Source organism: Leucoraja erinacea, chromosome 15 (genome assembly GCF_028641065.1).
Source record: "Leucoraja erinacea ecotype New England chromosome 15, Leri_hhj_1, whole genome shotgun sequence".
Taxonomy (NCBI): Eukaryota; Metazoa; Chordata; class Chondrichthyes; order Rajiformes; family Rajidae; genus Leucoraja; species Leucoraja erinaceus.
Genome location: NC_073391.1, coordinates 29,776,834 through 29,790,542, shown reverse-complemented (window position 1 = coordinate 29,790,542; position 13,709 = coordinate 29,776,834). Strand labels below are relative to the sequence as shown.

Genomic DNA, 13,709 nt, shown 5'->3' with positions numbered 1-13,709 from the left:
CACAGAGGTCATTTTGTTTAGGACTCAGTTGAGGATTTTGAATGGTTAGAATACAATGGCGCAGCTGGTAGAATCGCTGTCTCACAGCGCCAAAGACCCGGGTTTGATTCTGGCCTCGGGTGCCGTCTGTGTGCAGTTGACATGTTCTCCTTGTGACTGCGTGGGTTTCCTCCGGGCCCTCCGGTTTCCTCCTACATACTGGGTTTGTAGGTTAATCGGCCTCTGTAAAATTGCCCTGAGTGTGTAGAGAGTGGATGAGAAAGTAGGATAATGAAGTACTAGTGAGGTCATGAAGAGTGAATGGGTGATCAATGGTCGGTGTTCACTCAGTGTGCTGTGTCCATGGGAGCTTTGGAGGCCTTTGGAGAATAGTTGGCACTGAGGGTGCTCGTATGTGCTCTTGATAGTACTGTCAATTTGTAAGGTAAACCTTATAATACACTTTAGGGATTGGGGGGGGGGGGGGGGGGTGTCCGTTATTGCCGATTGTCCACTATAATCAAGTAAAGGATTACCATTGTATAAATAATAGAAACAAACAATAGTAACTCAACGGGTCAGACGGCATCTCTGGCGAACATGGATAGGTGCCGTCTCGGGTCAGCCCCTTCTTCAGACTCTCGGTTTGGAACTGGGCCTGGGATCCAGGTGAGCTGATGGCCGGGGGAGAGACAAGGATGGGCGCAGTCACTGGTCGTGGCCCGCCGGCAACTGGTGTGCAGGTAAGGGTCGGCAGTGGTGGGTGCGGTGGAGGGACGGCACTGGCTGGGAGTGGCATTGGCAGCCCAGCCTTACAGTGAAGGTCAGCAGGCCAGTCCGCTAGAATCAAAATCCTATATGAAGAGGTCTGTAAAAACAAGGATTTACTGTAATTTGATGGTGGTTGTTTGCAAACTGCAAGTAAAGCAGTTTTGATAAATACTAAATAAATAGTAATTATGGAATAAAAGCTCCATATAGATGAAAGGAGGGTGTAGGAAGGAATTGCAGATGCTGGTTTACACTGAAGATGGACACACAATGCTGGAGTAACTGAGCAGTTCAGGCAGCATCACTAGAGAAAAAGAAAAGTTGACGTTTCGGGTCGTGTCTGAAGAAGGGTCTCGACCCAGAACATCATCTATTCTCTTTTCTCCAGAGATGCTGCCTCACCTGCTCAATTACTCCAGAATGTTGTGTCTGTCTAAAAGAAAAGAGGGTGTTGGTTGTACATCTTGCATAACATCACCCCCCGAGTGAAGACTTTGTTGGATGGACACTGAGAGGACTGCTAGAATGAAAACGAGCACCAGGAATGTAATAACACATCTTTAATTGGCTGCCCTGGTATTTTGACTGTCCACTGACCATCAATATATCAGGTGGGGTTATATTCACCAACTATAATGTGCAGGTTATACATGAACTGTCTTGCTGTTATCTACCATAGGTAATAGTTACACAATTCAAAGTCTTCTGCAAACATATTCAGATAGTTACACAGCAACAAAAAGTACAGGTGTCTTCATGTTGTTCATCTTAAAGGTGGGACACAATTACATTATAAAGCCCCCAAACTAATTTTTTGCTTAATATTTCTTTAGGTTGTAATAGATTTGCTCCACCACCTGTTGCCCTGGGAAAGGTCCTGTGGGTTACGTCCGTGCCCGGGTGTCCCTTGATAGAAAACACGCGATGTCATAGAAACATAGAAAATAGGTGCAGGAGTAGGCCATTCGACCCTTCGAGCCTGCACCGCCATTCGATATGATCATTGCTGATCATCCAACTCAGTATCCTGTACCTGCCTTCTCTCCATACCCCTTGATCCCTTTAGCCACAAGGGCCGCATCTAACTCCCTCTTAAATATAGCCAATGAACAAACCTCAACTACCTTCTGTGGCAGAGAATTCCAGAGATTCACCACTCTCTGTGTGAAAAGAGTCCACAGACACCATGGGGGATTTCCTGGACCGCGGGGGGTGATGTGATGCATAATTGTGGTGGGTGTGTTGTTAATGTTTGTTTTGTAAATTTTATTATTGTGAATAATTGAATAAATGTTGGTTTGATAATAAAAAGATTTAAAAAGGTAGAATGTTTGAGTCCTTGAATCGAGTGAATTAGAAATTAACTGCAGAATGCAGTTATATGACCCCAATCTTCAGAAGTTCAACCATCTGTTCTGTATTTGACATGAAAGCACAGGTTATAATTCCTCATCATTAATTAAACTGCATAATAATATTTCTGTATTTTTCCCTTCTACGTCCAACAGTTCAATGACCCTTTCCCTTGAGACCTGGAACCTGACTGTTTTACAGCTGAGCAAACGATATAAAGATAATGTGTCAAGCAATTAGTGTTATGAACTAAGTGTCAGGTGCAGCCTGCCTTATTGAGTTGCTGATGAAATAGTAATATAGTTTTATATTGACTGAAATCAATGTGAAAGTTGGAGGACATACAAATGATGTAAAGTACAGAGCACACCCACTGGGATTAAGATGCATTAGGACCAAATGTCATAAAAGGGAACTTTTATACTTCATGTTTTAAAAAGATGTAATGTAATGTAACAGATTTTACATGGGCGGCACGGTGGCACAGCGGTAGAGTTGCTGCCTTGCAGTGTTTGCAGCACTGGAGACCCAGGTTCGATCCCGACTACAGGTGCTGTCTGTACGGAGTTTGTACGTTCTCCCCGTGACCGCGTGGACTTTCTCTGAGACCTTCGGTTTCCTCCCACACTCCAAAGACGTACAGGTATGTAGATAAATTGGCTCGGCAAATGTAAAAAATTGCCCCTAGTGTGTGTGTGTGTAGGATAATATGCGGGGATTGCTGTGGGCCGAAGGGCCTGTTTCCGCACTGTATCACTAAACTAAAAAAACTAAATATGAAGTATAAAAAGAAAACCACACAAGTTACGGGGAGAACATACTAACGCCGTACAGACGCTGTAAGGCAGCTACTCTACTGTTACTTGCCACACTGGTGCGCACCAGGATGCCAGCTGATCTGCCGAGTGTGACTTCAGTACGGTTTTATAGTCTCAGTTGACAAGATTACACAAAAACGTGACTAACAGTAAAACGAGGTCTTGATCACAGAATGCTCAGAAAGACTTGGATAACTAGACTTGGGTGCCTTACATAGTCTCTGGTGATCCCACAAGCTTGTGAATAAGGTACTTTAGAAATGTATTTGCTTTTGAGAGGAACATGTCTGTCAATTTGTGTTCTGGAAGCTCTGATAAGCTGTAGTCCTAGAGTCAAACAGCATGGAAACAGGCCCTTTGGCCCAACTTGCCCCACGACGCCCAATATGACCCTTCTACACTAGTGCCATCTGCCTGCATTTGGCCCATATCCCTCTAAATCCATCCTATCCATGTACCTGTCTAAATGTTTCTTAAACATTAAGATAGTAATAAGGCAATAGATAGTTGTAACAGTGGTGGGATTGGGACCAGAAATGTATTTTTGTGGTATAGGAAGAAACTGAAGACACACACAAAGTGATGGAGTAACTCAGTGGGTCAGGAGACATCTCTGGGGAAAAGGAACAGGAGACGTTTTGGTTTGGAACCCTTCTTCAGACTGAAAGGAAAGCCGGTGGGGGACTGGAAGTAGGAAAAGGCCAGAACAAAACAGGGCCGGCAACAAATGACCAAGGAAAGATGGAGTCGATAATGGCCAATTGTTGGCTGGGGATGAGATGATGATGAAGGGATGCGAACAGTGGAACTAGTAGGATGTCTAGGTTGGGGGTGGGGGGCAGGACGGGGGAATGTACTTATATGAAATTAGAGAAATCAAAGTTCATACTGCTGGATTGTAAACTGCTCAAGTGAAATATGAGATGCTGTTCATCCAATTTGCCAAAACAATGGCAATGGGGAGTTGAAATGGTTAGCAACCGGGAGATCCCTTCGACCCTGGCTGGACCAAGCAAAAGTGTTCAGTGAAACTGTCGCCGAGTCTACGTTTATTCTCGACTACGTACAGGAGTGCATATCGGGAACTGTGGATGCAGTTGATGGCATTAGAGGAGGTACATGTGAACCTCTTCCTCCCCGAATCCAAGAATTGTGAGTTCAAATCCCACTCTGGAAACTTGAGCTTGGAAATGTAGACTCAATGAAGTATGCAAGTATACTGGCATTGTCACCTTGGGGATTAGATGGAGTGTTCATCAAAGGCGGATGGAGTGCTCTACCACGGGTAGATATGGAAAATCCTAGTACTGTTTCAGAGGAAGGAAGTGAAGTTTTCCTTTGTGGCCTGAATGGCATTTATCTCTCAATCTGTATTTCTAAAACAACCTGGCAGTTTTGGGAGCTTGTTGCTTATTCTTACATTACAGTGATTAGTATTCCCAATGAGCTTCATTTGCTGTTGAGTTGTGGGACATCCAGCAGTATTGAAGGTTGACTATGTTTAGTTTAGTTTTTAAGTTTAGAGATACAGCACGGAAACAGGCCCTTCGGCCCACCGAATCTGCACCAACCAGCGATACCCGCACATTAACACTATACTACACACACTAGGGACGATTTACATTTACACCAAGCCAATTAACGTACAAACCTGTACATCTTTGGAGTGTGGGAGGAAACCGAAGACTTCGGCGAAAACCCACGCAGAACGTACAAACTCTGTACAGACAGCACCCGTAGTCGGGATTGAACTCGGGTCTCCAACGCTGCAATCGCTGTAAGGCAGCAACTCTACCACTGTGCCACCGTGGCCGCCCAGGTTACAAGTCTGTCCAAAGCCATATCACGTTAGGAAGGCAGATCAACTGCTCCTTGTTTTTTATTAAAGTGTGAATGCGCTCATCTGAAACTTATTATTCTACATCCATGACAGCTTGATTAAAGAATTGAAAGAAGATTTCACTCAATGTAGCCCATTAAATATTAAATTATGCACTTAGCTTTTCCTAATGAAGTAAGCTTTGCTTGGCATTCTTGATGAAATAATAACTTTGTAATGGATTTCTAATTCCCTTTCCAGAGGAAACGCAATTAAAAACAGAAAATGACTTTAAACAAAAGAAGAAAAGAATTAAAATGGCAATGGAAAAATTGACTACTGGCTGCCAATAGCTTTGTCATTTAATTGTTCACATTATACTGGTTCCCTACTAAAAGTCAGCAAACAAGTTTGACATACTTTTTAATCTCTGGGCAGTGATCCCAAAATACAGTCTCAATGTACATTGAAAGCAAATAATATGTAAAACTGCTGTGAGTTAGCCGACAATCTATACAATGCAAGAAGGAGAATGAAATACAGTGTTCTTGTTACTAACTGGCAGGGTTTTCATGCAGATTCCTGTTCAAACATTGAGATGACAATTTGAGCCTCTGAAGCTGTTTGTGCTTTCATGATCTTAGCTTCCTTTAAACTTGTGCTACTGCCTTTTTCCTGGGAGCAACATTTCGGCATCACATTCTTCGGGGTGGAACCTGGATATTAGGGAAACAGTGTTTTAACATCATTAGAATTCCTGGGCACAGCATTTCAAGTGGTGATGGCAATGTGCGGTGCAGCAATGCAGGACTGAGCTCTCAGATCATAGCAAAAGCTGGATGAGCCATTTTCCCTGTGTGCATGGGACTTTTTAAATTCCTGGCACTTGCCACTCTCTGTGTAGAACTTCCCACACATCCATATTAAAATTTCCACCTCTGACCCTAAAGCTACAGTGTCTCCTTCGAGATAGCATACAGGAGATAGTTTCCCAAGAAAAGGTCCCAGGCCACTGTCCCTCAGACAGTACAGAAAAACATTCAGTTATTTACATATGCATTTAATCTACATTGGCTGAGATTGATCAGTGAAATTCAGAACAGAAGAGGCATAAAAAGAACTGGTGCAGATAATGAGTCAGATTAAGCATCAACTCTAGTTACTCGTGAAGGATAAGGATAATTTCAACAAATTTAATTACTCAATAACTAATAATACATTGCAAAAAAAAACAAAATTAGCAGACTCAGCCTAAAAAATATCAGAAATAATGAAAACATATCTTCCACATTCTAAGATGCTTTAAGTTAATTGAATTCACTTGTCATTTATCTTTGATAAGATCATATTTCCTGCAAGATCCATTATTAAAGATTAACGCAGTGCTTCAGATCGGGATCCTTCCTCAGACTGTGTCACTTTCAGTCTGAAGAAATGACCCAACCTGAAACGTTACCCATCCCTTTTCTGCAGAGATGCTGCCTGACCCACTGACTTACTCTAGCACTTTGTGTCTATCTTTGGTATGAACCAGCATCTGCAGTTCCTTTCTGCACACATCCATTACTACAGTCTGAAATTAAACAGTAAATCACCGATTATTTTTACAGGACTGAAACAAAAAAATCTTAAAGATTCTTTTAAAATAAAAACCAGTCATAAAATTAATGCTCTTGGGTTAAATCACATATTTGGGTCCCTGGAAGTCAATCTAACCAGAACCATAATCAAAATGGCCCATTCTGAATCACACACTGGAGAATTTTAGGGAGTCATTTTTATGAAACGTACAATTTTGGGCAGAAAAATTGTCAGGAAAATTATGAAAAAAATAATTATTTTTATGTCATATGGGTTTAATTAGGATTTGATTTTGCAAGTTCAAGTGCAAATGTATTTGTCACATCATGCACTCTTGGCATAAAACCTGGAGTGTATACTCTGTGGATTCAATTTATAAAGAGCTTTATTGCTAGTGAACCAACTTATTTTTTCCTGGGTTCAAACAATCAGGAAATCATTCCAACAAACATTGGAAAACTCTTGCTTTCCTCTCATTAACTTTGTGATACTGAATCTTTAACATGGAGTTAGTAAAAGCTTACATCATAGATTTCATCTGAATCTGTATCCATGGGTATATTCAAGCATAAGGCAGCAGGGACAGCATATGTTGAATCCAAAGATGCATTATCTGAGTACAAAAAGAACAACATTCAAGCAAGCCAATGGTATGCAAGATAACATAAACTATCCATGTTTTAGAAGGATGAAGGAGGACCTCATTGAACCTTACCAAATAGTGAAGGCCTGTTCAGAGTGGATGTGAAGAGGGTGTTTCCACTAGTGGGAGAGCTTAGGACCAGGGGGCACAGCCTCAGAATAAAGGGTTAGACATATAGAAAGATTAGGAGGAATTTCTTTAGTCAGAGGGTGGAGAATCTGTGGAATTCATTGCCACAGAGGCTGTGGAGGCCAATCAATGGGTATTTTTAAGACAGAGATTGACAGATTCTTGATTATTAAGTATGTCTGGGGTTATGGTGAGAAGGCGGGAGAAAGGGGTTGTGAGGGAAAGATACATCCGCCATGATTGAATGGTGGAGTAGACTTGATGGGTCGAATGGCCTAATTCTGCTCTTAACTGAAATGAACTTATGAATTAAAAAAAACCCCATCGTGAAGCAGCCCACCAAGTCCATGCCGGGTATCCATTCACACTGGTTCATGAGTCAAGAGGGCTTAATTGCCATATGAACTGAAAATGGAACAATGACATTTATACTTGCGGCAGCATAACAAGTCTGTAAACACAGTACTCAAAGATGACATAATTAACAAATAAAATTCAATATATTAAAAATAACTCTAATATTAGTGCAAAACCAAAGCGCCAGGTCCCTTATGCAACAAAGACAGTTCATAGTTTTAAATTTAGTTGATCTTTGTAGTGTTCAAGAGCTTGATGTTTGCTGGGAAGTAGCTGTTCCTGAATCTGGGTCACAGTTTTCAGACTAGACTCCTATTGCTTCTTGCCAATGGCAGGAGTGAAATGAGAGTGTGGCCAGGGTGGTGTGGGGCCTTGATGATGCTGGCTGCAGTTTTAAGGCAACACCTCCATAATATACCTTTGATGGTGGGGAGGTCAGTACCACTACATTTTGTAATCTCCTTCATTCCTCGGTGTCCGAGTTGCTGAACCAGGCCGTGATGCAACCTGTCAATATGCTCTATACTGTGCACCTGTAGAATTTCAAGAGACTGTTCGTTGATGTACCAAATCTTTTCAATCTTCTGAGGAAGTAAAGGTGTCGATGGGCTTTCTTTATGTTATCCCACTTTCTCATCCACTCCCTACACATTAGGGGCAATTTACAGAGGCCAATTAACCTAAAATCCCATACGTCTTCAGGATGTGGGAGGAAACCAGAGCACCCGGTGGAAACCCAAGCGGTCACAGATGAAAGTGCAAACTCCACACAGACACACCCGACATCAGAATCGAACGTAGATCTCCCGCACTATGAGGCAGCAGCTCTACCAGCTGCGCCACAATGTAATGTCCAATTGTATCATTTATTATTTCTTTGTCTCAACACTCCCTGGTCACAGTTCCAGAATTGCAGTGGACTCACTCACCAAAGTTTCTTCAACAGAAAATCTCCACCACCCCCAAAAAAAGGACAGGGGCAGTAATGGAAGACCTACTATCTGAACATCTCCTTCCAGATGGCACGCCCTTCCGGCATGGAAAATAGTTTTGTTTATTGTTACATGTACCGAGGCACAGTGAAAGGATTTTGTTGCATGTTAACCATGTACTGCAATCAATGGAGAAATACAGATTGAGATAAATGCCACCTGGAAGGAGATGTTCAGAGAGCAGGTCTTCCATTGCTGCCCCTGTCCTTTTTTTTGGGTGGTGGCGATCAGGATTTTCTGTTTTTTTTTAATTTATTGAATTCTCTTTGTTAAATAAGTCACCTTTGAGTACTGTGTTTACAGACTGGAAATCCTGGAATTCCTGATCTTACAGCCAATTGGAAGTACCTTCAACAGGACTGCTGTGGTTAAGATCAACACCTTAAGGGGAAATTCTGAATGGGTCCTAAGTGGCAGCAATGGAAGACCTGCTATCTGAACATCTCCTTCCAGATGGCATTTATCTCAATCTGTATTTCTCCATTGCCACTTTCATTTCACTGCACATCTCGTATGTGCATGTGACAAATAAACTTGACTTGACTTGACTTGAAGTGGTGACTTAAACGATAACACCCACATCCCATGGGCGAATAAAACATACAAGAAAATCAATGGATGAATTTGCTTTGAATCATAACACATGCCTTTGAATAGATGACAGGCAATTTGCAGGACAAAAAAAATAATTTACAAAGTTAATGAAATGCTGGTTTTAACCTAATGGGACAAGACTACAAAGTCATGAATATAATGTTACGGTTGCACAATGCTCTGGGCGTATCCCAAGGGAACACTGCATTCAGTTCTATGCAACACACTGGAGGAAGAATGTTTTAGTCTAGGAGGGCCTGCAATGATGATGTTTCAACTTTATATAAGGACTAAATTATGAAGACTATTTACATTGTGTATAGTTGTATTTCAACTTAAACTGTTTTGCCACCTGTAATATAGCAATTCTACCCGATTTTACACCAGTTCTTAGGTGTCAATAATCATCTTACGTCCTATAATTTATCAATTAATTCGGCATGGCGGATCAGCAACAAAGTTGCAGTCTCACAACACCAGAGATCCGGGTTTGATCCTGACTATAGGTGCTGTCTGTATGGAGTTTGTACGTTCTCCCTGTGACCTACGTGGGATTTCTCCGGGTGCTCCGGTTTCCTCCAACACTCCAAAGACGTACATGTTTGTAGGCTAATTGGCTTCTGTAAATTGTCCCTAATGTGTGTTGGATAGTGTGATAGTGTGCGGAGATCACTGGTCGGTGCAGACTCTTGGGCTGAAGGGCCAGTTTCCACACTGTATCTCTAAACTAAACCAAACTAAACTAAAGTATGAACACTGGGGAAACTAGAGTAATTTAAGTTTTAATAGGGCTGATATTTACTCATCTACTCTGACCTTACAATGTGTTGCAGTTCAAGGGAGGCTTGGGGCAGGTCTTCACATAGATCAAATGATGAGCTGAACTGTCCCTATGCTTCAATTGCAAAAAATGTTTTTACCACTTTTTCTTTCAGAACATGGCCTTGCTTACCTACTTCTTTGATGCATGGCTTGGGCTTTGGCATAACGTATGGTTGTACAAGGTTACTTGTGTAATTCTGGCTTTCATTCATCCGAAGTGCATTGTATTGATAATTCCTGTGTGGTGAAAGCAGAGGTAAATGTCAAAATCAACAGTTAGCAGACATCAGGGGCCTAATCTTTCTGAATTGCACCTTTATAGGATTTAGGTTAGTCCACATTTGGAATATTGTGTGCAGTTCTGGTCACCCCATTATGGAAAGGATGTGAAGTCATTGGAGAGGATGCATGAGAGATTTATCAGAATGCTTCTTGTATTGGAGGGTATTACCTGTAAAGAGAGGTTGAACAAATTTGGATTGTTTTCTCTGAAACGTCAGTTGAGGGGAGACCTGATAGAGGTATATGAGGTAGATGGGGTAGACAGTCAGAACCTTTTTCACAAGGTGGAAATGTCAAAGATTAGAGGGCAGAGCTTTAGAGAAAGACAAAGATTAAAAGGGGATGTGGGGGAAGGCGGTGTTTTTTTTACACAGAGAGTGGTGGGTGCCTGGAACATGCTGCTTGGGGTGTTGGTGGAGGCAGATACAATAGTGGTATTGCTTTGTATGCTGTCTATGGACCTGGGCCCCATACAATTAACTTTCCATGTATCTGTGGCCATGCCAATCTGATTGCTTGTGAAGTAATAATCTCTTTTTCTTAATGCCAAGCAACTGAAAACCTAAATGTCACTATAAAGAATAATAGTTTGTCTGAAGAAGGATCTTGACCCAAAATGTCACCCATTCCTTCTCTCCAGAGATGCTGCCTGCCCCGCTGAGTTACTCCAGCATCTTTGTGTCTATCAATAGTTTGTATCAGCGTCTTTGGAACATTAAAAGTGCTGATACTGATGCTCAACTTTTTCCTTACTTCTCCTGATGATAAATGGTTGGCAAACCAACTGAAGGTTAATGTGAAGAGTTGGCCAGTTAGACACCTGCACAGTTCCTCCATCCATTAACACCATCTACTCTACACAACCTCAGAATGCTCCAAATGCATTGAATCCTTTTGAAGCGTATTGTACCACGATTAAAGCCCTTTATCTCTCAATGAGAATGCTTTACTGACATCTAGTGCTGATATTGAGTCATCCCCAAGGCCCAAAATAAATTCCTCCTCATCTCCTTTCTAAAGGTACGTCCTTTTAATCCGTGGCTGTGCCCTCTGGTCCTCGGCTTTCCCACGAATGGAAACATTCTCTCCACATCCATTCTATCCAGGTCTTTCACTTGGGTTTTTTCAGATTCTGACTACTTTGTTAGAATTGTTTCGCCGATCTATATTCAAAGTCTTGAAGAAGGGTCCCCACCCTTCTACAGAAACATATGGATCTTATAGAAATATATTTTAAAAAATTTAAAAATCTTAAGGGACTGGACACGCTAGATGCAGGAAAAATGTTTCTAATGCTGGGGGAAGTCTAGAACCAGGAGTCACAGTTTAAGAATAAGGGATAGGCCATTTAGGACTGAGTTGAAGAAAAATATTTTCACCCAGATTTGTGAATCTGTGGAATTATCTGCCACAGAAGGCAATGGAGGTCAATTCACTGGATGTTATCAAGAGAGAGCTAGATTTAGCTCTTGGGTCTAAAGGAATGGAGTACTGATTTAAGATGATCAGCCATGATCATATTGAATGGCGGTGCTGGATCAAAGGGCCGAATGGCCTACTTCTGCACCTATTCTCTATGTTCCTATGACCTGAAACGTCACCTATCCATGTTCTCCAGAGATGCTGCTTGACCTGCTGAGTTACTCCAGTACTTTGTGTCCTTTTGTGTATTAACCAGCACCTGCGGTTCTCTGCTTATTAACGCTGCTGTTGGCTATTTTAGGTAATAATTGTAAAACCATGTCTCACACTGATCGTGTTTTCTCAGGGGTGAATAAGTACAATGAGCACTTACCAAGATGCCGCCTCCATTTTCTCCCGGAGCACTAAAAACAATAAATGAATATCAGTCAATCATTGCTTCAGGTAACCTTATCGGAGGATCTCAAACATCCACACACCCGCCACAAATGATTGCCGATTGTCATATTTAGCTATTTTATTCAGTCCTCTAGTGCTTCTGAAAACGATGCTTCCCAAGTGTTTCTGGGTTGGGAAGGTGGGATTAAAAAAAACCCCATTGGCTTTAATTTACCGCTGTTTGCTATTTTAAATACGCTCATTAACACAAACAAGTAAATTGCTTTCTGAGTTATTTTAGCCTTGGCACAGTGCTGCCTCACATCAATCAAGTCAAGGACTGTACTGGGACCAGTAATTTGCCAAGTTGATTTCATTAACTTGAGGAAATTCCGTTTTTTTTTTCTCTGGCTATTTCTAAAAGCTGTAGTGCACAATGAGACTATGAACGAGTTGACTAATTTTCTGGCCACCTTTTTAATCTTTTTTTTTGCAGATCTATACTCAAAAAGGGCTAGATAGAGTGGATGTGGAGAAGATGTTTCCACTAGTGGGAGAGTCTAGGACCAGAAGGTACAGCCTCAGAATAAAATGATGTACCTTTAGAATTGAGGAGAAGTTTCTTTAGCCAGAGGGTGGTGAATCTGTGGAATTCATCACCACGGACAGCAGCAGAGACCAAGTCATTGGGCATTTTTATAACGGTGATTGATAGGTTCTTGCTTAGTAAGACCATCAGAGATTATGGGGAGAAGGCAGGAGAATGTGGTTGAGAGGGAAAAATAGATCAGCCATGATCGAATGGCAGAGGTGACTAGATGGGCTGTATGACCCAATTTTTGCTGCCACGTCTTATGATTTACTGAAAAGGAGCTCCTGACATTTTCTTGGGCAAGAGATTTGATCTGCTGGCTAGCAACTGGCTGGAGCAGCAGATGAATGGAGCCCCAGACACACAAGGAGCACCAAGACTTGCTATTTGTCTATTAAATAACGTATCATCCTAACTCTGACATATGCTACTAATTCTTTACTCTCACTACCACAAAATTCCCAAATATTGCTTCTGCGTGGGGAGCATCATTCGCAGAAGAACTTTAGGGATTCAAGAAAGAGATGGTCACAGTGTCGGAAATAAAAGAGAGGCCATTGATGGTCACATGGGCACAACAATAGCCTACAACATGGATGTTGAACTTTAATATAACACGGTTAAGTTATGTACAATAACCACCAGGGATAATTAGAGGTAGGAGAATGGGGTTGAGAGGAAAAAATACATCAGCCATGATTGAATGGCAGAGCAGACTTGATGTGCCAAATGTCCTAATTCAGGTATACTTTATTGTTATATAAAATAAGAGGTAAGTGCACTTGTGTGTACACTTGTGTATGCACATGCACACATAAATTCAATGCTCACAAATTCACGACCACATGCACACATGTTCACACATGCACAAATACCTGTGCGCACGCAATAACACTGAGACACCCACCTATGCACTGCACAGGCATACCACATGCACACATGCATTCACACATGTTCACACTTGATTACTTGGTATTTTCTCTATTCCTCCAGCTATTCCCCACCCCCCCCCCCCCCCCCCCCCCCCCCCCCCCCCCCCCCCCCCCCCAACGACCACCGCCTACTTTCAGTCTGAAGAAGGGTCCAGACCCGAAACATCACCCATCCTTTTTCTCCAGAGATGCTGCCTGACCTGTTGAGCTACTCCAGCACTTTGTGTGTATCTTTAGTTACTCAC

General features: G+C 42.0%; 1 protein-coding gene across 1 annotated transcript in view; it reads right to left on the bottom strand.

The window, feature by feature from the left end:
- Positions 1-566: 566 nt before the first annotated feature.
- LOC129704097 (Fc receptor-like protein 5) overlaps positions 567-13,709 on the bottom strand; it is a 39,035-nt gene continuing 25,892 nt past the window's right edge. The window contains exons 8-11 of the mRNA XM_055646985.1: positions 11,936-11,966; positions 9,989-10,095; positions 6,846-6,934; positions 567-5,456 (exon numbers count right to left, since the gene is read on the bottom strand). Coding sequence (XP_055502960.1) covers positions 5,436-5,456; positions 6,846-6,934; positions 9,989-10,095; positions 11,936-11,966 — 248 coding nt within the window. The 3' untranslated portion in view covers positions 567-5,435. The remainder of the gene's footprint in view (positions 5,457-6,845; positions 6,935-9,988; positions 10,096-11,935; positions 11,967-13,709) is intronic.